The sequence below is a fragment of the Manacus candei genome, unplaced genomic scaffold (assembly GCF_025592945.1).
Source record: "Manacus candei isolate 608988 ecotype Guabito, Panama unplaced genomic scaffold, ASM2559294v1 h1tg000015l, whole genome shotgun sequence".
NCBI classification, from domain to species: Eukaryota; Metazoa; Chordata; class Aves; order Passeriformes; family Pipridae; genus Manacus; species Manacus candei.
This window is the reverse complement of record NW_026138063.1, coordinates 23619228-23643139: the sequence shown is the minus strand read 5'-3', so window position 1 is coordinate 23643139 and position 23912 is coordinate 23619228. Positions and strand designations below refer to the sequence as shown.

The 23912-nt window shown below is 49.4% G+C and overlaps 1 protein-coding gene across 2 annotated transcripts; it reads right to left on the bottom strand.

Annotated features, from left to right (window-relative positions):
* Positions 1 to 1800: 1800 nt before the first annotated feature.
* STK25 (serine/threonine kinase 25) lies at positions 1801 to 23691 on the bottom strand. Of its 2 annotated transcripts, none has more exons than XM_051782462.1 (12): positions 23550 to 23691; positions 22571 to 22697; positions 16084 to 16314; positions 14862 to 14918; positions 13708 to 13816; positions 12305 to 12462; positions 11860 to 12045; positions 11566 to 11711; positions 10621 to 10735; positions 10229 to 10300; positions 6672 to 6808; positions 1801 to 3931 (listed from the first exon to the last, which is right to left on the bottom strand). In XM_051782462.1, exons 2-12 carry the CDS (start codon positions 22619 to 22621, stop codon positions 3892 to 3894), a joined length of 1302 nt encoding a protein of 433 aa, XP_051638422.1. In that variant the 5' UTR covers positions 22622 to 22697; positions 23550 to 23691; the 3' UTR covers positions 1801 to 3891. The 2 variants fall into 2 exon arrangements, with proteins under 2 accessions (XP_051638422.1, XP_051638421.1); XM_051782461.1 differs by having other exon boundaries at positions 23546 to 23688.
* Between the last annotated feature and the right edge of the window lie 221 nt (positions 23692 to 23912).

Here is a 23912-nt window from a genome sequence, read left to right as displayed (position 1 = left end):
TTCTTTGGTTGGGAATACTGAGCTCAAATGTCTCCACATTTAAAGAGCAGGAGCTCAGGCTAGAAAAGCCAAAAACTTTGCTATTCCTGGCAAAACTGCAGACCCCTCACCTCGGTGAGCTTTCAGCGAGGTAAGGATTTCAGTGGCATGTCAATGCTGTGATAGATTTTACTTTTCCAGAATTCTGCAGGAGTATTTTTTGTCTTTGCTACAAGCATGAGCAGTGTCCTTAACAGGACCATTAAGCAAGAACAGCTTACAACAGGTCCTTACTTAGTGGTTTCCTGCTCACATGGTGTACGTAAAGGGGAGATGCACTTGGGACCACATGGCTTAGGATCCACGGTCTCACTATTTCAAAGACCATCCAGTTCCACTCCCCCACACCACCCACGCCCCCTGCCATGAGCAGGGACACCTTCCACTATCCCAGGTGGCCTTGGACACCTCCAGGGATGGGGCAGCCACAGCTTCTCTGGGCAACCTGTGCCAGGGCCTCACCAGCCTCACAGGCAAGAATTTCTTCCTAATATCCAATCTAACGCTGCCCTCTGTCAGTGTGAAGCCTTTCCCCCCTTGGCACACTGGAACCTTCTCCAGGCTGAACAACCCCAGCACTTCCAGTTTTCCCTCCTTGTGCTAGCCCTTCATCTGGGATAACCCAGTCTTGCTTCATTGCTTAAGAAACCACAACAATTGAGTTCTGCAGTAACTTCTACCACATGTTTAATGCAACAGACTGGAGCTGTTCTGGTGGCTACTCCCTTCTCTCTCTGTCCCAGGAGTGACTGTTTCACCAGAGAAATCACCTCCCTCTTTCATATTGGCTGCATCACCCCAGCTTTACCTCTGCTGAAGCATCAGCAGTGTGTGTGGGCAGAAGGTGTTCTGTGCCTGGCAGCACTCGCACTGCTGAGGTGCCAGTGGAGCAGGGCTGGCATGCCAGGAGTCAAGTACTCTGCTGGGCAGGGTTAGCGCCTGGCTGATGGAGGAACACTGCCAGACTTTCATTATATAAGGCAGACCATCAGCCACCAAAACACAAGCTGCACCCCCCTGCCCAGCTCTGCATCCTCACCTGCTGTGCTGAACCTGCCCAGCTGCACCACCCCTGTCTCGGCACAGCCTGCTCAGCTGAGGTGAGTGCAAGCACGGGGCATTTAGCTAAACTCCCCCAAAAAAGCAGAGTCAGAACCACATTTGTCAGTTTGCCTTCCTGGCTGCAAGGGGGAAAAGGTGAGGCAGCACTGCAGAGCTTGGTCACAGCCCCAGCCGTGGCCTTTACCTCTGTTCCTGCTCAGAGAAGGGACGGTCACACACAAGGGTTTAAACGTCTAAAGTGGCATCTCCAAAGTGTTCATCCTGTCCCTGAGGTCACACTCTCAGGGGTGTCTGATCCAACCCTTGCTCAAGCAGGGCTGTGTCTGGGCAGCAGATTACCCCTGGGCAACCTGTGCCACTGCCTGGGCCCTCTCTCAGCTGCAAAGGGAGACAGAGGAAGGCAGAGATACCCTGCTGTCAGCTTTTACAGTCAAGTCCAAATAATGCAGATAATGAACAGACTCCAGCAAAACCTGCACCTCACATTCCCCAACACAGTGTCACACTTTTGCAAAGCAGTGTGTACTTCCCGTAGCACCAGCAGAAAGGACAGACATGCCTTCAGCTGCAGTTCCTCCTTGCACACAAAGTACTTGGGTCTGTCTCCTGGGTGATATGGGGGAAGACCAAGAGGGATGCAGAGACAAGCAGCTGGAACCAATCCTTCTCCCCTAATAACACAAAGTTACACCAGCCTCATTTGTTTTTGTTACTTTATTGAAAGTGGCAGATCCCTTTCAACGTTTTTAAAAACTAAACCCATTGTTGCTTTGAGTACTGGACAAAGGTTGTGGGGATTGTTTCCTTTAAAAAGTTTACTCATTACACTGCAGAGAGTGTGAGTAACGATACAGGTACCTTATCAACACGGTTTGCTACCGTCATGAACAGCAACTTTAAAAGCAGCAGGAGCCCTTGTGCTGGCCTGCAGCCTCTACCTTCCCCCTCTCCAAGTTTCCTGTCTATACATTAACTTCTCCTAAGGGAAAAATGGGTTTGTTCTGCTCTTCCTAACTGTAGGCTCTGAGCTGGCTCACACCACAGCAGAACACTGCTCTGCAGCAGAGATCCAGCAAAACCCAACAGCAGCACCTCTGCTCTATGGGACAGGTTCATAGTGCTGCTGAGCCTGGATTTATCCATCAGGAAGAATAAAGGATAGTCATAAGCTAAAGTGAACACTGCACACCAGGATGAGGGAACATATGGTCCTCCTGAGCACTTAAAATCTGCAGGTCTGAATCCAAGTACCAAAAATCAAGCCTTGCTTCTAATAAAGTGGCTGAACAGCTCCAGCCTCTGTTCTCAGCAGCTCTGGGGTGAGCCACATCATCCACACACAAAGACCCAGACAGAAAGATCTGGATAACTGAGGTCTTGCTGACTTCATGGGAATCTTTACACAATTAGAAGGCAGGTCTCTAGGCAACCAGCTATCAGGGGTTATTTTCCTAAGTCTGTTTTTCTAGACCTTTAAAGTGTAGATTTAAGATCTGTGAGCTTACCTGAATTAAAGATTTGCTTTATAAACTAGTATGACACAGAAAGCAAAGCTCCTTGGGGATGGCTCTGCTGGAATACCTTAAGCAACCAACACAGCAGATGCTTTAACTGCTCTGCTAGCAAACACCACCCCAGCTTGTCAACTGGAGCAGAGCCCTGGCTGCAGCGAGTTTAGATCCCAGGCTGAAGGAAGAGCCAGAAAGGAAAGGCTGAGAAGGGGATGCCTAGAGCAGCTTTTGGGAACCCCCAGCCCCGCCACACTGCTGCAAGCCATCCAGTTTGTGCCTTCCTGTAGAGGACGGGTTGTTGCCTTGAGAACTGCTACGCAGTGTCCCTCTGCTTTGTGAACCAAAGCCCTGTCAGTGCCTTTGGCTGCTGTGTTCCACCCACTCCCCTTTCTTAACCCTTCTGCCCCATTTGGGCCTGCACAGAGTGTGTCTGCTCACCTCAGAGACCAGCACTGCCCAGCCTGCCTGTCTGGGTGCTTCTGCTGCTGAAAGCGCCAAGGACAAGAACCCCCCCAGCTCCCACAGCAAAAGGACCCACTTTGCCTTCTGGTTCCCAGAGACTGACAGCAAGTTCTGCTGTTGCCTGAAGCAGATGAACCAAGGCCTAATACAAAATGATGTCCCAGAGCCAAAAAAAAGTACAGTCAGCAAATCCATCCTCCTGTGAAACAACAGGCTGGGAAAGAGCGGCAGCGCATCAGCTCAGCTGCTGCTGCTCTGGAAAGCGTTTTGTTACTCGTGTGTGAAGGGGTTGAAGTGATCCTCCAGAACAACTGGAGAGCTGCTCTCGCTCTCCCAGAGGCTCTAGTGCCTGGAGAGCTTCCCAACATCCCTGCACTCACACATGACTGCTCACAAACACTTCTTTAGGAAGGCCAGGAGGCTAAAACCCATCAGACTCGCCTGTGAAACACATCTCAGTGGAAGAGAATCTCCCTCTTTTCCAGCAGCCAGGCATTTACCAGAAACAAGCTGTGAATCAAACCAAGCCAAAATGGACACATCCATAGGGAAACAATTAAAAACTGCATTGATTACATTGTAAAAACAATTAGACCACCCATCTCGGGTTCTGCAAAAGGTCTAAATTGTACTTGCATCGCAAACCCCACCCTGGGTTATCATGAAAACACGGCTAACATGAAGGCTCTGAAATGTCCTGGAGTCCATCACACAACGTCACATCCAACGGCAGATGGTGGTCTGGATTAGAGATGTAGTTCTTATGAAGCTGGAAAAAATCCTTCCCCCCTCATGACAGCAGCAGGGAATGTGGGTGTCAGCGGGCAGAGGTCAGGTGGTTCCGACTGTGTGAAAACCTGCGAGGAAGAAGAACGGGGCGGGGGGAACTGGTCAGCTCTGGCTGTTTGAAGCTCTCACCCCCCAGGAGAGGGTCCAGTGGGTCTGAGAGGGAAGGGGTCAGTCTGTGTAGGTCTGTCCCCATTCCCATTGCCCCTGCAGTTTTTGCTAGATAAAAAAAAGTTTTGAAAGCAAACAATAGCAATACAAAAAAAAGCCAAGGTGGCACTTTTTTCAGGCTTTCAAGATTGCTTTAACCTAGTAAGAAATTTTCAGCACTAGAAAGCAAGAGGGTCTCTGAGGTTTTGTAAGTCCCCCACAAAAATGTATCTTGAGCTTCTGCCCCATCCAGCAGTGTCATTCCTAGGCTGACAAAAGTGATTGATGCTGAAACATCTGCCCTGCAGTCACCTGTGTGCATTTGTGAGCACCTCTTGCTCAGCCAGACACTCAGGTTTTCCAGGTATCACCGGGACACCTTCTATGACCTCTGTGGGTCAGCCAGAACGATGGGAGTGTTCTCTTCACAGCATCAAAAGATTATTAGATGAGGGATCAACACAAAACCCATGGCATATTTGCTTGAAAGTCTGAACGACACAGAAACAGAAGCCCTCCAGTATGGCCAGTACATTTGGTCCTTAATATCTAGGACTCTTCTTTGCTTGACAGCAGCATGTACAGGACAACCAGGAGGTCAGGTGTGTTTAGGAAAGGTGGGTCCTGCCTGACCAACCTGATCTCCTATGACCAGGTGACCCACCTAGAGGATGAGAGAAAGGCTGTGGATGTAGTCCACTGTCTCCTACAGCATTCTCCTGGAAAAGCTGCAGCCCATGGCTTGGACAGGTGCATTCTTTGCTGGTTTAAAAACTGGCTGGATTGGCTGGGTCCAGAGAGCGATGGGGAATGGAGTTACATCCAGCTGGGGTCAGTCACTAGTGGAGGTCCCCAGGGCTCAGTGCTGGGGCTGGTCCTGTTTAACATCTTTATCAATGAGGGGATGAGGGGAGTGCATGCACCCTCAGTACACTCACGGGTGACACTGAGTTGGGTGGGAGTGTTGATCTGCTGGAGGGCAGGAAGGCTCTGCAGACGGATCAGGACAGGCTGAGGCCAGTGGTGTGAAATTCAACAAGGCCAAGTGCCAAGTCCTGCATGTGGGTCACAACAACCCCCTGCAGTGCTATAGGTTTGGGGCAGGGTGGCTGGAAAGCTGTCTGATGGGAGAGGATGTGGGGGGGCTGGTCAACAGTGGCTGAACATGAGCCAGCATGTGCCCAGGTGGTCAAGAAGGCCAACGGCATCCTGGCTTGTGTCAGCAATAGTGTGGCCAGCAGGACCAGGGCAGTGACCATCCCCCTGTGCTTGGCACTGCTGAGGCCCCACCTCAAGTCCTGTGTCCGGGTCTGGGCCCTTCATGACAAGAAGGACATTGCTGGAGTGTAAAAGTCCAAAGAGCAATGGAGTTGACAAAGGGTTTGGGGCAGAAGTCAGATAAAGAGTGGCTGAGGGAGCTGAGGGGGCTCAGCCTGGAGAAAAGGAGGCTCAGGGGGGACCTTCTTGCACTCTACAACTTGACAGGAGGTTGTAGCAAGGTGGGGGTCAGGCTCTGCTCCCAGGCAACAAGCGACAGGACAAGAGGAAATGGTCTCAAGCTGCACTGTGGGATGTTCAGGTTGGACATCAGGAAGAAATTCTTCATGGAAACGGTTGTCAGGCATTGGAAAGGGCTGTCCAGGGAGGTGGTGGAGTCCCCATCCCTGGAGGTGTCCAAGGAATGACTGGATGTGGCACTCAGTGCTCTGGGCTGGGTGACAAGGTGGGGATTGATCACAGGGTGGACTCGATCTTGGACGTCTTTTCCAACCTTAATGATTCTGTTCTATTCAACGGGTGCTTGAGCTACAAGGCACGGACTTAAACCCATCAGAAGCAGATGCTTAGAAAGCCCAAGTTCAAGGGTGTAAAAACTGCAAAGCCTGGGTTGTGTCTACAGGGGCAGACGGAGCATGGGATGGCTCCTTTGGTCACATGTATGGCAAAACACTTCCAGCTTGCTAACCAGGGGAGGGCCAAATGTTAAGTTTCTCTGCTGGTAACAAGGATGAGATTTAGGATAGCCTGCTGTGAAAGGGAGAAAAGCTGTGATCAGGGTCTGACATTAGTGCCTGCAACACATGGATACGACTGAACTTGGTGCCAGCAGTGGAGGCAAGTTTGACACAGCAAAGAACTAAATTCTACCAGATTACACTCCTTCACTGGTTTAATAAGCAATTGCCTTCAGGAAAAACACACTTTCCTGTGTATTTTCTGTACACCTGATGCTGGGCAAGCAGTGACTGTCTGCACATACTGCTGTAAAGCACATTCCTCGCAATGAAACAGATACATATTAACAAAACCTTACTATTCCAGAAGTGATCCTGATGAGATTTTGCATACTCCTTGCTACCTGGGTAATAGGACCAGCAGGACATCATAGGTATATAGGTATATGTGCAAAATGAAGGTGAATAGTAGCATCTTTCTGTGCTCTGCAACATACCTCTACACTACAGAATCCTTTTCACTGTGAGGAAGGACCTCTGGGGCATGAAGAGCTGCTTCCATTACATGAAAGCAGCTAAAAGAAGTGACTAAGGACTATTAAGGCAGCTTGTCACCAGTACTCACTTTTGTCTGTCTTGACTGCTTGGCACCAACCTTTCCCACACCCATGGAGTACAGCTGCCAGCTCACACTCAGGACACTCACCTTTGTACCCGCTCCACCATGTGTGCTATCAGTTTGTCAGAGATGCCTGGGCAGGACTCCTCAGCCAAGCTAAATGCATTCTCCAGCTCCTCCATGGCTCCCACGTTGCCTCCAGTCTGCTTGTGCTTATCTTTGAGCTGCAACCCAGAAACTGCATTAGATCCTTATTTTGTTGCAGAAAGCACTGGTCAAGCAGTCCAGCACTAAGGCCCTTTCCCTTTTAGCATGACTCCACCAGGGTGCAGAAGGTCACTCACATTCTACTTAAACAAACCAAAAAGGTCTCTTTCTGTAGATCAGGAAGGTGGAAACCCAATGTCTGGGATTCAGATTTTCTTCTAGGTACTAATGGCAATCAAGTCCTTACCAAAACAGGATGTACTCTTAAATGAATTAAATGATATAAAAAATGGATCAACAGCCCTGAAAACTCGTAGAGTAGTAACAGCACCAAGAACTCCAGGTGTACCTGAAGCAGTACAGTCACCTTTGCTGCTAATGACAGCCCAGTGCCCAGACACACACACAGGCTCAAAGGCAGGTAGGGCAGAAAATATCCAACACTGGGACTTAGTCACCACCACTTTGAATAACCCCAGAAAAGTCTCAGTTGCTTCTAGTGACTGAGAGGCCGAGGCAAACGACGGTCAAGCCAGGGATCCTGAGCCCCTTGGCCTCCAACACTCCTCTCCAAGACAGCTTTTACCCAGGGAGCAAGGGAAGGAAGCCCATGCACCAAGACCTCCACATGCAGCATCTGCCCTGATGAAAAGCCTCAGTTCACATCTTTCATGCTCAGTGCACTCCAACTAGGCCTCTGCTTGCACGTTTCCAACAGTTAAATTCAAAGAGCTACACCTCTGTCGAGAAGGAACTCCTGACAGGTCACTGGTGCTGACCCTGAAGGAGCCTGTCCTTGGAAATACCACATTCCCACCCCTTGCAACAGTTCCCCACCTCCTTCCCAAAAGTGCTGATATGACAGGCCCTTCCCCAGTTCACCATCACACAAGGAGTTGAACAACAATCAAACCTCCTGCTGAACAAGCAACGTCTGCCAGCCTACCACTGTCCAGTTCAATTAAGCTCCCATTAGGCCACGCTGATTAAAGGGCTTTACATAAGCCTCACAATTTTAGGATCAGCCTTTCCTGTTGCTGGAGCTCACCTTTTCTCCATGCTCTGGAAAGCAGGACAAATGTGAACACTAATCCCCAGCTGCAGCCGTCCCTGTGCTCCAAGTCCCCCACTGTGAACAAATAGTTCCCAGACAAAAAGGGCTGCTGTCTCCTCAGTGGGGCACCTGCTGCCTAACACACAGCTGTGGGAGGAACCCACACACACCTCTGCTCAGCCAGAATGGCAGGGGCATGGAGGGCAACTCAGTTACACATCAAGGGTACAGATTTCTTAAGCCAAAAATAGCTGTGATGCTAAAGCCAAGGATTTGATGTCCACCTACCAAAGGCTGCCCACCTCAGAACAAGCACAGGGTCTGTCCTGCAGATAAATTGCCAGTTTATCATCAGCCTTTGATGCCACACCCCTGACCTTCAGCTTGCCCAGCAGCCTGTGACAGGAGCAGTCTGTGCTGGCCTGTCTTCTCTCTCTGCAGAAGAGCTCTCTGGAGGTTAGCAAGACATTAGAGCACTGCACTGTGCTCACCCTACAGGCTGCCTCCAACTCACTGCTTCTCCAAGTGTAAATGTCATTTTCCTTCCCTGCCCCAAAAAGTTTCCAGATTTGCAGTTGCCCACATCTGTTAATTAACTCCCCATGGGTCATTTTCAATATTAGCATCCAATAACACACATGCAGGGAGGGTATATAAAAGATTACACACAGCATTTCAGTCAGATTTCCATTCATAAAGCCCAGCTTCAGCTATTTTATGGAAAGAGGGGATCAAACCTAGCTGGTCAGAGGGAATCACTCAACAGTAAGAAGGAGGAAGTCTGCCACTGGTAGGAAATTAGAACTGAAAAGAACACCACGTGCAACCAGCAGTGAAGCAGATTTCTGGCTTGGAGAAGTTTCCCTCCAAGCCCCCTCTAATGCACACAAAGGCCAGGTTATTTCAGAGACTGCCCAAAACCCTTCCTGCACCTGATTTTGCTCGGTGGGATCCACAGAGCCAGCACGAAAGTCTAATCAAAGGAAAGGAGGATCAACAAACTGGGGCAAGGGAGTCAAAGTAGCAGAAATGAAATGCCCAAGAAGCCACTTCCCACCTGGAACTGCTACAACAAGGTTGGTATGGAGAAGCACAAAAATGCATTCATACTCACAGCCCTGTCCCAGGAGGCTCCTAAACTGAACAGAGACCCAGATGTCAGTGACTGTGCTGCACAACCAAACTGCCTGCATCAGGAACCAACATAGTTTTAATTTGGTTTAATCTTACAGGTCTAGGCCTACAAGACCCAGAACACTGGCCTCATGCTCTGACCTCTGGAAGTCAAGCCCAGTGCAGTACAGAAGAGCTCAGTTAGATGAAGTCCCAATATCCAAAGCGGAGCTGTCTCAGTAATCTGCTTTTTGGGATGACCTCTGGTTCCTGTCACGCACCAAACCCTCCTTCCACATAGCACCAGACCTGAGAAAAGGGAGTTAAGTCCAGAAACTATCCCTGAAAAGGCACAGTTCTCTGCTGGGCCACCCCATCAGGATCCAGAAAAGAGTAAGTCCTCAGGACAGAAGAAAGGGTCTCTGTGACCAGCACCCCAAGAAGAACCCTGACATGCAGTGCCTAAGTGATTTCTTTTGAAGCAGAACCTCCTTTCCTACACTCCTGCTGGAAGGGGCAACTAGAGCCCGTAGCCAGCCCCCCCTTATGATTATCCTCCTCTTCTCTTCCCTGAGAACATCACCCAAAAAGACAAGTCACCTTTATGCTGATACAGACACCATCCTATCATTAATGGCAGCTTTTACTTCAGCTCCACATCCCCACCCTGAACATAAGGCAGGGAACAGGGTGGGTTTTCCAAACACATTTTCTCTGCCTGCCTTCCAGAGGATACGTGGCAGGGAACTCCTGGGCCTTGGCATGCTACTAGTAGCAGGTTGTGTAGATCAAGAAATGGTCCAGCAACCAGCAAAGCTGACTGCTGCTCTAACCCACCTACCTTCCCCTCAGTGACTGTGCTGTGGACAGCAGGGGACACGCACAGTGACAGGCCAGCTCGAGTACCTGCCTGCCTTAACAGAAGCTGCACTTCAGCCACAGACATCAGAGTCCAGAGCTGCCTAACCAGCAAGCCTAAGACACAGGAGAGACAGGTGAGGATCAGACTCCTCTATCTGATCCTCACCAGAAGACAACAGGGTAATGCTTTGCTTTCAAACACAACCGTTTTGGGGAGGACACGCCAGGGACATACTCACTTTCCCCACATACAATCCAGCCCTCTGAGCAGAGGCACAAATGCTTCAGAATCCCCTAACCCTACTAGATACTTCACTGCACTTCCCTTCTCCAAATCCTTCCCATTTACTTATCCATGTCAGGTATCTCCATCTCCAACCAGCACAGGCACCAAGAAGGTTCTACTCACCTCCCCAAAAACTGGGTGAACAAGCGTGGAGAGACACTGTGACCGTGGTTGCCTCTTAATGGGCTCAGTAGGCTGGAAAGCAACAGGAACAGAAGTTACAAGCACATGCAAAAGCTCCCAGGGCACACAAGTGTAAGTACTAAGTGTAAGTGTAAAGTACTAAGCTTTTGGTGAATTCACACCACTTCCATGGCAGTCCCCTCACCAGGTTTTAGGAAAGCCACAGGTTGCAGTACTCTGATAATGTGGAAAAGGCAATTCTGGAGCACCAGCTCTGGGTGCCAGACTGAAGTAAATTTTAGATAGAACATGAGTGCCTTGTGGCTTCCCCAAGACACCCAAAAGCTTGTGTTAGTTCAGTCCACTTCAGAAAGACCAGACAGCACACAGACCTTCTGGGAACCATGAAGAGCCATTCCTTTGTGCAGCTTGCTCAAGGAATTGGGGCGAATGGTTGGTGGGAATGTCCAGATTGGACCCTGGTCTCCATCTTCTGCGTCTCCATCACTGCAAATGAAAAGGGGAAGGTCAACACAAATCCTCAGTTCCATACATCAGGGGTTTGCCCATGTAGTCCTGGAGTCATAAGCTCTGTCCCACTGTGTTGCCATATCATTGCAGATCTCCAGGCATTTCCTTATCCCAGAAAAAAATCCTAAAGAGAAACCACTTCTACAGCACATACACAGCACCTGAGAGATCTGAGCTAAGTACTACATCATGTTTCCAAATCATCACAGTCACCTTTTTGCTCTAGATGCTTGAAGAAGCTTCTAGTGCTAATTAAATTTAGGAGAATTTCAAGACAATACAAGCTCAGAATTTCAGGCTTAGATGTTACAAGCCAATCTCCCAGAGTCCTTGAGTCACTGCCACTACAGTTAAAGAGCAGTTCTGTGATACCACTCTGGCAATCAAGTGCCCTTTCCCCACCCGAGGCCCATAACCTGACTGTCCTGCACAGCAGCAGCAAAGCTCTACCCATGAGTACACCAACACAGCTCTTGCCACAGTTACTAAAGCCTGTCGCTCTTGTACTTAATGGAATGGACACAAAACACAGGCAACAAGAGCCCTGTTTTACTATTTACACCCAAAGTGTTTCTTGTCAGTACTACAGCTCCTTACACTCAGCAAAGAAGCTCCACAGGTTAACACCGGAACAGAGAACCGGGTCCCACTGAACAGGAGGTAACAGCCTGGTTCTTCAGGCAGCAGTCACCTGTTCCCACAAATGGATGCTCACAGGTCTCTCTGAGCTACCATAAGATCTCCAACCCCGGTGGGAAAAGGACCTGAGCTGTGTAGGCACTCCTCTGTGCAGAACATGTACGTACATATCGGAATCACCAGAACTGGAATCTTCTCCGTGGCCCTCTGACTTCCAGCGCTTGAATCGATCAATCAGCTCCATTAGGAATGAGGTTTTCTTGGTGTAGCGTGTGATGAACTTGTGCTTTAGCAATTCTTTAGCTGTTGGCCTCTGGAGCAGATAAGGAAAGCATGTCACATCCAATCATCTCTGCACACTGAACATGCAGCACACTGACTTCCAGTGGAGTCACAGAATCTTGTGAGCTGGAAGGGACCCACAAGGATCATTGAGTCCACGGGTGGGCAGCAATACTCACAAATCTAGGATCCTTATTGAGACAGGCTTCCACAAACTCCTTGAAGGGTTTGCTGTGGTGACCCTCAAGTGTTGGAGGATTGTTTTTGGGGATCAGGAAGAGAACCCTCATAGGATGCAAGTCAGAATTTGGAGGCTCTCCCTTTGCTAGTTCAATGGCTGTAATTCCAAGGGACCAGATGTCTGCCTGAAAGCAGAAGAACGAAAGCAGAAGAATGAGGAGCAATGCTACAACATGAAAACACACAGTTTCAGGACAGCCAAAAGGCTAATTATATAAAATCAGATGGAGCATTTCATGTCTAATACACAAACTTCTCCAGGAGACCCTGAACCATAACAGGAAAGAATCATTCCTGTAGTAAGCAGCACTTCCAATCCCTGTTCCAGTCCTAGCACCACATCCAAGTAGGCCCAAGTAGCAACCCTCCTGCTCCCAAACTCACCTTGAAGTCATAAGCAGACTGTTTGATGACCTCTGGTGCCATCCAGAATGGAGTCCCCACAAAGGTGTTTCTCTTGATTTGGGTGTCCGTCAACTGTCCAGCCACCCCAAAGTCAGCCAGTTTCACATCTCCTTGTTCCGAAAGCAGCACGTTGGCAGCTGTTCACACAAATCAGCATTAAGTCTGCTGCCTTCTGAATCTCCAGCCCACACAGAACTGAACACTGAGAAGGGCCCTCCTATGCCATTCTCCTTCACCCCCAGTGATAACCCTCAGCTTGGATTTTCAGCCTCACACCCATTCTCGTCCTCTGAACTCCACCGGGTAACATGAACAAGTTCATGCACTTGGCTGGATCATAACAGGAATATTGCTATGGTAGGAGCAAGGAGCAGATGTGAAGGGCCACACAATCAACTACATGTGACACCTGGCCACACAAAGAAGGCAGGGCAACATGGCCCCTAATGGCCTTGATTTTTTTTTCGGTGTAGCATTCAGCACAGGTGAAATTGCAGATCCTTCTGAAGAGCTCAAGTCCCAGTCTTATGCTTCTTCCCACTCACTCATAAGACAGTAACATTGTGCAGGTTTGGGAATGGGGGTTTTCTGCAGGACTTTTCATCATGAGAGAGACCCTGCCTACAAACTTTCAGCATTTTCCCACTGCTGACAGCCAACAGCCCTGCACGTCTTGCAGCCCTAGAAATGTGCAGTCTCACATACACAATGGAATCTTTTCTCCTTATCTCCCTGCATGAGGTTACTGTGCTCTGCCTGCTCACCTCCCCTCCTGCAGGGGGTCAGAGGAGTGAGCATCCAGCACTGGCCATGGCTCCACAGCACTGTCCCTCCATCCTCCCACTGTCTTTTGATGCTCTGGGCTCGCTGTGACACTGCTCTTCAGGAGGCAGGTGCCAGCACTCTACACTGCACGAGGTCAATTACTATAAAAACCAGTAACAGGATAAGCTGATGCAAGCTGCCCTCATTTTCTAGGGCTGTGAACCCTGCATGAGGACAGCTCACCTTCACTGTGAGCTATAACCATGATGACCAGCACGCACACCCCTGGGGTCCACCAGCAAACCAGATGTCCAGACATGAGTCAGCTAATATCTGAGCATGCCTTTCATCAACTCCTTTGCTTCAGCTCCCTGCCTGTCCAAACTCCAAGTGCCAGAGGAGAGCTACAGATCCCTTTACTCTAAACACCTAAAGACATGAAAAGCATGAGTTGTGATACAGTGACAAGCATCGGATTCAGAAAACAGAAACCTAACAGGAAAAGGAGCACTGAGAAACAGTCTTTGAAATCTCACGGATTATCGCTATATGATACTTCTGAATTCTATGTTACTAATGTCCCTGACAAGAAAGGGAGCTGAGCTCTCCAGTCTTACCTTTGATGTCCCTGTGGATCTTCCTCTCTGAGTGTAAATAATCCAAACCCTTTAGGATTTCTCTCAGGATAGTAGCTATGTAAGTCTCCTCCAGCGGTCCCGGCTTCAGCTGATAAAGGGCAGAAAGATGACTTAAAAGAGGGTGACTGACACCTCAGATTTTTCAGGCTCTCAGTTTATTACTTGGAAACCTTGGCCCAGAAGGTCATACTCAGCAGGAAGTACTTGCATGCCTGGTGCACATTCTCCAAGCAGAATGCTGGACTTTGCACCTGGAAGCATTAAATGGAAAAACTTTGGGGGATTTTCTGCTAGTCTATCAGTCTATTAAAGGCTTCCCAAACAAACAGCAGGATGCTCAACTCTTGCTTTGGCCTGGAAATACATTAGTGAACAGAACATCTTAACAGTTTCTCTTGTTCAGGTCTCTCTGCTAGCACAAACAACTGAATTTCAGCCTCTGCAACAGCCCGGAGACAACATCAACCCTCAGGCTTTGGAGTATTGTATCAAAGCTCTTCTGCTTTCCATCAGTTCTCCTCTAACCAAGTCCTGCCTTCCCAGTGCAATAACCAAGGTTCTGACACTCAGATGACTTCTGCTGATGACAGCCCTGAACTACACCTTCCTGTGAGTCACTGCAGGCTCAGCATTTTCCCCCTACATGACAGGTTACTGCTCTGGAAAAGCGGGCATTAAAGAGAAAAATCCTGTGACAGAACACAGCACAGTAGAACTTTGCCTACGGGCATATTCTGCATTTGTATTCTCTTAACATTTGGGGTAACCTGATCACAAACCACGGCCCTGCTGAGCCATGCAAGCACTGAACACCGTAACTCTGACATGGTGAAGTACAGGTTCACACAGCTCAAAACCAACTGGTTGCTGTCACTTTTCAGTTCACTGGCTCTTCCCATCATACAGCAGCACAGTATTGTTGGAGGACAGTGCTTGGACAGCTGAGCTCTGCACAAACATTTCCTCTGTCCCAGGATAAGCATAACCAGCATGTCTGTCCTGCACTGCACACCCCTCAGGCACAGGACTGCCAAAAAGATGGTATGTGGCAAGTAAGTGTCTGGCTCACGGGCATTTCACAAACCAAGGCTCCAGACAATGTTTTCATAGTGCAGAGCTTGCCATGTACTTACCAAATCCAGGGCTGAACCTCCTCCCAGGTACTCCATGATTATCCACAGCTTAGTGCCCTGCAAGCAAGAGCACAAGTCAAGAGCAAAGACAGTAATAAAAGCAGGCAGAAAAGTGAAACACCTGGAGGCAGCAAGACATGGGAGTAGTCCTGTACACAATCCCACAATCCAAGAGATGCTGCACACCACAGCTCTTAGAGGGTCAAGGAAGGAGCTCCCAGCTCCCTCTTTTCTGCTGACACAGGTGGATCTGGTTCCAGTACATTTCTAAATCTCAGTCTGCAGTTTTATCTAAGCAAGTGCCCCTACAGGCACCAGACTGCCCAGCCCACAGAATTAAGCTTATTCTCAGGTTGGAGCCACTTAGCACCTCTCCAACAGCACATCCAGCATAACTCCTTCTTGGCAATGGCAAGGGAGCTTTGCAGCCTTTGATCTCATTAACAGGGCTGCCATCTTGAAGGGTACAATTGGCAAGACATCTTACTCCTCAGAGAAGAGATTTCCATACTGAGGTTCACAAGGTCCTGGTAGGAAAAAACAGCAGGCCCACGAAACTACAGCAGAAGGCTGAGAAAATGCCTTTTGGCCTTTGAAAAATATGCAAGGAATATTCAGGATCCAAAGAACTCAGGAACTGTTTGCTGCAGTCCCAGTGTTACCTTCACCTCCAGCATACAGTATGCAGAGGCCACCTCTGATCATCACTACTAGTAGCTTCCATTAGGGATTCCTAAGCCTGTTCTCAGTGGAAGCATATCAGCACTCCTCCATATTCCTATTCTTTTCACCATTTCTGATGAAATGGTGATCACAAGATCACAAAGTACAGTTTCAAACTTCTCGTCTTTCCAGAGGCATAAATCCCTCAGTGGTACTACCTTAGACTGTGCTATTCTGGAAAAGTATTCCACAAACTTCCTTTCAGGAATGGTCAGGCGAGAGAGAGGTCAGTCTTCAATGAACAATTTTCTCTCCAGTGAAGTGCCCTGCTCTTGGTAACACACAGAATCTCATTTCCATGTGCTTAACAAGTGTTTTAAAGCCCAGTCTGCTATTAAGAGCACACCAATGCAGTGAGCTGCTGCTGTTCCTGTTGCCACACTGACACTCACACATTGGGCACCTTCCAGTGCTGTGTGCCACCATCCGCTGCAGAACCCACAGAGGAGCCCACACCATTCCCAAACTGCTGGCAAGGAACCTCCATGCTTTGTCCTACCTTCAAGTATGAGCCATAGTACCGGGTGATGTAGGGACTATCACACTGGCTGAGCACTGTAATCTCCTGCTGAATGTCCTCGATCTCATCCTCAGCCTCCTCCAGATCAATGATCTTGATAGCAACCACCTCCTTGGTGCGGTTGTCGATCCCTTTATACACTTCACCAAACGATCCTTTGCCAATCCGCTCCAGCTTGGTGAACAGCTCCTCAGGGTCCACTCTGGAGTGCTAAACCAGAAAGCAGGGATGGGATAATTCCGTTAGATCCCAGGGCTGCGGAGCACCACACATACCCATACAGCTCATCTCCACATCTGTGCACCTACTGTGTTCATCAGTTCATCCAAAACTCACATATCAAAGTCTGAGAAACTTGACACAGAATATATCCAAGATCAGAACTGAAGAAACCTCTTCCACAGGCTTTCTGCCTCTGCAGGAGGGGGAGAGAAAGAGGAGGGAAGTCCAGCAAGAGAATGTCAGCAAGTCTCTTTATGGAAAGTGTCAGCCCCTCTGGGACAGGACTGCTCAGCTGGAGGCACAAACTGGTGGCAAAGCAGCTCCACGAGCAAGCACCTGCTCACACTTCAATAGAGACCAGCAAGGTGTACCAGAACCAGCCTTCTTTCAGCAATGAAAACAAGCAAGAGACCATAAGAATGTTTCCCTAGTCAGCCGTCCTGCACTCAAAGACTGAAATGACTTGAGAGATTTGCACCCTTCCCTACTTGTCTGGAGGGTGAGATACTCCACTGGTATCAATACCAGTTGACATTAGCTGTCTTCTCTGCTGCAGCCTGATTTCCAGGCAGCGCCCAGCCCAGCTCTCCTCAGATGCTTGCTGAGGAAACCTCACATCTTTTGGAAGGTCAGCAGTAAGGAGGCAGGAGAGCAGAATGGACACTCCATCTGCCTGACCTGCTTTTCTGGAACAGCCTCTCCCATGGATGGCACGCCCAGATGCAAAGGCAAATAGCATTTTCGCCATTAGATAAGCACATCAACTGGGAAGCTACTAACAGAGAAATACTGATTCTAACAGCAGCTGCACAGTTAACACTTTATTAAGATGAGTATGGATGAAAAAGCAGACAAACCACAATCACCTTCTAATACTATTTATTTCAGTCCAGCTGCACAGCAGGAAGTTCTGCTCTGCTTCATGCTACTAAAATGCTTTTTGTGATTAGTTTTTTCTGCCTTTTTTTTAAAATTTTTTTAAAATAGTTAAAAAAAATAATCTGGAAAATATGACCTGACCTACAGGAAGTAGCCAAGCTGCTATAGGGAGTTTTCCACACCCAGAACTTGTCGGTCTCCCCTCTAACACCAGACCACTCCCTCGCAAGGGCCTTGAGCTGGCAGATTTTATCACAGAGCAGGGAAGCTGCATTTTTCCATCTCATACCAGGTTCCAGCAGCAGGCCATCATTGAGCAGCCCAAGGTGCTGCTTAATGATTAAGCCAGCCCATCATTATAGGTTGTTTGCCTTCTGTGCCCAGTGCACTGCTGTAAGGCAGAACCAAGTGAGCTTTACAGTCAGCTCATTTAACAGGATTTCTACACAAACTCCAGTCCAAGATACAGAAGGGTAACCAAATATCCTTTTGCATCCATAGCAACACCTAAACAGGCTGTACTTTGAACAAATGCACTGGAAACAGATGGGAGGGGATGTGCAGACATGAAAAGAACTGGAGACACATAACAGGGACTGGAGAGAGGGAGGCAGGGTAAAGGAAGAGGATTTGAGCTTGAGAAATGCCAGGAGACAATATGAGAATGATGACTGCAGGCAGGGAAAACAGTCTGGCTAGTCCAGGCTCACTACAGACCAGAAGCAGTTTCCACCTCTTGACCTATTTGGAGGAAGGGGCAACAATGTGCCCCAGATGTTACTTTGCACAGTCACCTACTGCACCCTAAAACTGCCACTCACCACATCAGCCACTCCCACACATCAGGGAGAGAAAGAGGATCATCTCCTAGAAGCACCTGCTCAGCTCCTAAAGGAAACACTACCCACATCCTGCAGGGAAGCAAAGCTGCAAGAAAACCTTCCTCCCCTCCCATGTAAATAACTTTTCCATGAGGTAAGAAACAGCAAGGTGGAAGTGACTGCTGCCCTCCTTAGCTTGGCATAAGATATCAGAGAATCAGGACTGATTCCTCAAGAATAGGACACCACACATAAGAGCACTGGCTATGGCAGGCAGCTTCTGGGACAACCACCACTTTATGTGGTGGGCTCTGTAATCATGGACAGCTTGGTAAACAAGCTTCCAGACTTGGATGTTGGTTTATTCTGTCTTCTGTGGAACAAAGCAGTTCAGGTAGGGGTGGTGAAGGAGACAAAGCTTCCTGACAAGCACATGGAAATTCTGCCCAAGGGACTAGGGAAAACAATACAAACCTGATGGGCAGATGAGACAAGCCCACCACATTAGGGTGGAACAGGAAACTTCCTTTGTAGGTACTGGATTTACCTTCCCAGTACCTGCCACTTCAAAACTGACCTGGAGCTGCTTTGGACCTCTCAGGTGACAGGGCAAGAATCCGACTCTATGGAGGACCTGAGGACATATATCCCTTGACACAGTGGTCAGAATCACACAAGTCAGACCCAGCAACAGCCAGAACCCAGGGAGCCAGTATAGGGCCAAGAGGTACAGAGTCATTCCAGCCATGGTTACATCTCCAGATGCTGCTGCAGGATCAGAGTCTGCTGACAAATTTCTTCACTTTCTGTAAACAGGGAGGAGGAAACAGGCCCATCCCTGATGTAAGAAGGTCAGTGTCTGCCCAGGGGAACACCTTGTGAACTATCATTGTGGAAACCACAGAAGACATTGCCAGCTGGCATTTTCAGCAATCCTGAATTCCCATGACAAACTAAGACAGATAGAATTATGCTAGCCTGCAGGACATCTGCTCAAAAGCCCTTGTCCATTAAAAAAAAAAAAATCTGTTTTGAGCTGCCACACCTAACTTGCTGCTGACAAGCAAATGCTCAGATCCATAGCCATAAAAGTCTTAGCACTCAGCAGACAACAGCACAAATGCAGTTCTGCCAGGAATGGAGAGCCATGGAACTGCACTGCTCTGTCAGGAGAGAAGCACAGTCACACCTGGGCCCTTGGGCTGGGGGGGCAGGGGAGGAGAAGAATGCACTGCAGGAGCCTGACTCTCCCCTACCCCAACACACCTGCACTGGCAGAGCACTGCAGTGAGGGGTGTAACAAGCACCATCCGTCCCTCTCCTAAAAGCAAATTATCTCAGTGCCAGTTGTCTTGTCAGAGATTCACCCTGGCTGTAAATCCGTGTTCTGGAACTGCACTGCTACAAACACACCTGGAAAACTTCATTAGTAGGAGGTACCAGAATCCAGATGAAATGCTTTACACTTGCTTAAATGAGCATAGATAACACAAAGAGGCTTATTAGCACCTGTCACCTTTGCAACTGCTCACCAGCTAAGGTTCTTTCCATTTTCTTCCACATTCACAGAACCCACCAGGGCTGCAAAACAGAACTCCAGGCCAGCAGCTGCTGCTTTTTGTTCCACTACTGCATGTAAAACTGTTAAGGGATGGTCACTGCATTGTACCTTTTCGCTTGACTGAATGTTTATTACACAGCAGTTCTGGAGCAGAAAGCCTCATGCTGTTCCTCCCCACTGAGAGCAGTCAGGCACCAGAGATGGTTCAGGCAGGCCTGGGCAGACCTTGGAGGGGGGAGCACACAATGCACTATCTCTGTTGTAAGCACAGGAAGGGAAAAAGCATGAGAGGGATGACGACAATCTCCTAGTAATGTGCTCCACTTCTGCCCTCTGGGATCTAATCTCACAGCACAGGAAAGAAGGTCCTGACAGGTGTGGGGGTGTTTGCCATCCTGACTGATGATGCCATGTTTTAAAACAGAGCAACTCACTGCAGCCATCAGGAATTAGGAACTGCAGTGTGTTATGAGACAAGCCTGGCAGTAACACCAGCTGCTTCATGGGGAAAGAATGGGCTTTGGCAACTTTGCCCCCTCCAGCTGCAGAGACGTGATATCCATAGTCTTTGAGAGGAGACTAGAGAAAGCCTACAGTAAGTATCTGCCCTCATTTCAAAGCTGCTGCCTGGAAAGATAAGCTGTGTATTGGGAACAGAAGCAAACACCACTTGAACCAGCTGAAGATCTTCTCTCTGGGCTATGTCCAGCTGGATCTCATTCTCAAAATATTCGAGAGCAAGAATCATGCCTGCATCTGCTACATAAAACACTGAGGGGTGTTAAAACACTTTTGGAAATGAGACTTCCTTGGTCTGTGGTAGGTTGGAATTGGAATCACTGTTCTATACGGGAGAGGTCTGTAACAGAAGATTGCCAAGGCCACAACATTTTATGAGCTGAAGCTGATGGAGAGCCTGGCAACCTCCAAGGGTTTATTTGGAACCAGAAGCATTTAGTGTTATTTCTGACTAGAGCACTTTCCAAACAGCCAAACAAACAAACACAATTTTCCTCTGCCAAAACACAGTGGAAAGGAGGAAGTTGGTATTAATAAACCTGTCATCTTCTTTTCCCATTGCCTCCTCTGCTCCCCAACTTCCCACCCAGCATTTACCCACACTGCATGCTGCACACTCACCTCTGGGCCACCAACACAGGTGTCTGCAGCAGGCATTGTGTTCTCTTTGAGGAAATCAGCCTTGTATCTGAAACCATCTGAAAGTTTCCCTTCTGTGTGAAATCTGTGCCCAGCTCTTTGCAACTGTCAAAACCTGAGGCAGTTTTGAATTTCTGGACTATAGACAAGAGGGAAGTTTGTGTTCAGCACTTTGATACACACTAATTTGAGACTCCCAACTCGCTTCACAGGCAGCATGCTTTTGCTTCAGGGAGTAAAGCATTACTTAGCCAAAAAACCTGAATGGCTTCTTCAAGGTCACATAAGGAACAACAAAACTAGAAACAGAGCTCAGATCAGAGCTTTAAACAGGATAATATAAATATATCACCTGGCACACAGAGCTCCAGACAAAGACCAAAGACCTACAGTGCTGTATGTACACAGCAAAGGGGAGTCAAGGAAAGAGAGAAACAGCCTCCTGAGCCTGAAAAATGGAGGCACAGCCACAGAACAACCTGGGGATCAGCCTAAGGTAACACTGCCCATCAGCACCAGAACTGGGAATCAGACAACTCAAGCCTCTGACATCCCAATCTAAGTCTTAGTCTCTTGATTTTCACAGTATTTCCCACTGTTCCCTAAATCCTGGTGAACAGAACTTCAGGCCAGTTCCTACTGCCCTCCCAGCAAGCCTCGGTTACACAGATTTCAAGGTTGCACCAAGGATTCCTGAAAAGACCAGAGGAATGGACAACACAGACTGGTTTCCTATTCCAAGATGAGAGAGGCACAGGATGACAAGATCGAAGAATGCCTCACATTTCCATAATAAATTCAGAGCTGAGACCACTGGAACTCTGATAAGTTTCCTGAGTGAATGTTGTGTACAAAGAAAACTTCAGAGCAACCTCCTCTATAGCTACAGAACTCAGTTCAAACCAGACAGCATCCTTCTCTTTCTCTCCCTGTACAGTGACTCACTCAGGCACTCTATTTGCATTTAATTCCATAAACACTTTGGGGAAACAGTGGATGTGAAAAACAGCATGTAAACTAAGATGCATTGAAAATCAATTTTAAATCAGAAAAGGTTCACAGAAGGCATCATCTCAAACCACTGAGGCTTTTAGTAATTCTACACCTATAAGGAGAACAGAAAAATGCCCAAAATTCTCACAAAACATGGCTTAAGAGGACCTACATTTGGTCCTGACATCTGCCAATAATCAAACACACCCCACGACCCAATTCAGAGGGAAGAAGATGCAAGCCAATACTATTAATGTGGTTTAGCTTTTAGTCCCAAGTCATGACATCATCCTTCCACATTCCTCTTATGAAAATGCCATCACAACAGCAGCATTTAACTGCATCCATGGAGGCTGAGATCTCTCAGAAGAGTTACTGCTCAGTATCAAATATCACTGCCTCTGATGCAGTGAGGTTACAAGCACTGTTTTTCTGAGACTAATGCCACGAACACTTTAGGAAGGTACATCTGGCACAGCCAGCACACAGTTTTTCTGCTCCCATTTCTAGACTTCCCCTCCCAAAAATACTCAGACTGTCTCCCAGTGACTCCTGTCTCCCTACAAAAAGCAAATTTAACCTCAGAGGAAGGCCCCGTAGCGTGTGAAGAACTGCTTTTCTATATGTCTGGCAGCACAACACTATCACTCAACACCAGCACGGAGACACAAGTCAATCAGCTAACAGGAGTAAGCTGAGACATGTGCAAGAGAGATAAAGAGTGGCAAAAAGTGATTTTCTGGTGATTTGTTTGAAACCCTCATATCAAGAGCAAACACTGTTATGTTTGCCCTTGAAATGAGTTTAAAATAAATTTTTAATCACCACTTACCTGGCTGGCAAACTCTCTCAGGTGAGCCATGCCTACAGGATGCTCAGACATTCGCTTCTGCAAAACCAGGGAGGGTTGGGATGTTGCAGCACGACGGGAAAGCGATAATTTCTCATCCACTGGTTAACTGCGACAAGCAAGAACACCACAGCTCTCATGTGAGGTTCTCAGAGCCTGCCTCATTTCCCTGCATCTTTCTTCTCTCCTTGATTTGCAGCTCTCCTTGAACCTGCCAGCCCACTCTAAGTATGCCAGCCCCTTCTCACGAACCCCATTTCTCAATTCTTTACAGAAATGCCTTCCAGATGTGTCAAGGAGCCTCACCTTAATGATATACACTGATCAAGTCTCAGGCACCATTTTCCCCACCCATCACCTCGGCATGACAGTTACCCCCATAGCTCCATCCCCTCACCACCACTCCCGGCATCACCCCAGCACCTTCCCCAACACGACCCACATCATCGTCTTCAGACACCCCTTTCCTGCTGCTGCTCCCCAGCAATCCTTTCGCTGAGGGTACCCCTCTGCTCCCACTCTCCCCCGTACACTCGCCGGCAAAGCTCAGCTCCCCAGCGCGCCTCTTCCAGCTCAGGGAACCCCAACCCTGCACCATCCCTGGCTGCTCCCCCACCGGTGCCGCCCAGTTCTGTCCCCAGCAGAACTCCTCGGCGACCCTCCCCTCCACCCTGGCGACAGCTGAGCCCCCCTCGCCCGCCCCAGCACCTCCCGCTCCCCTCACTGTCCCCCGTCACGAACGCGGCCCCACGGTTGCTCCTCACCCCGCCGACTCCCCTCAGGGACACCTCGCCCCACCTCACACCCCAGCGATCCCCCACCTCCCCGGGTGCTCCGCGCCCCCACGGGCTCCTCAGCGCGCCCCCCGCTCCGCCCGGCCCCCTCAGAGTCCCTCTGTGGCGCATCCCCGCCCCGCCCGGCCCCCGCGGGCCCGCCCGGCCCCGAGCGCCGCCGCACCTACGGGCAGGGCTGCGCGGCCGCGGGGAGCGCCATGGCCGGGCCTGGCGCGCGGAGCCGCCGCCGCCCCGGCTGCCCCGGGACAGCGAGCGCGGCGGGGGGCGGGAGCGCCAAGCCGGTCGCAACGACACGGCGAGGAGGCGGCGGGAGGGGGGGGGCGGAGCGCGCTGCATGCCGGGAGATGTGGTCTTCGCGCAGCGCCGCCCGGCCGTGGACAACGCCTCCTTGGACTACAATACCCGGCACGCAGCGCGCGTAGCGGGAGGGCGGCGGGGCGGGGCCGCGGCGCGGGGGCGGCTGGGGCGGGGAGTCCTGAGGGGCCGCGGCGGGCGCTGCCCAGCCCAGCGGCCCCCGCGGCGGGGCGGAC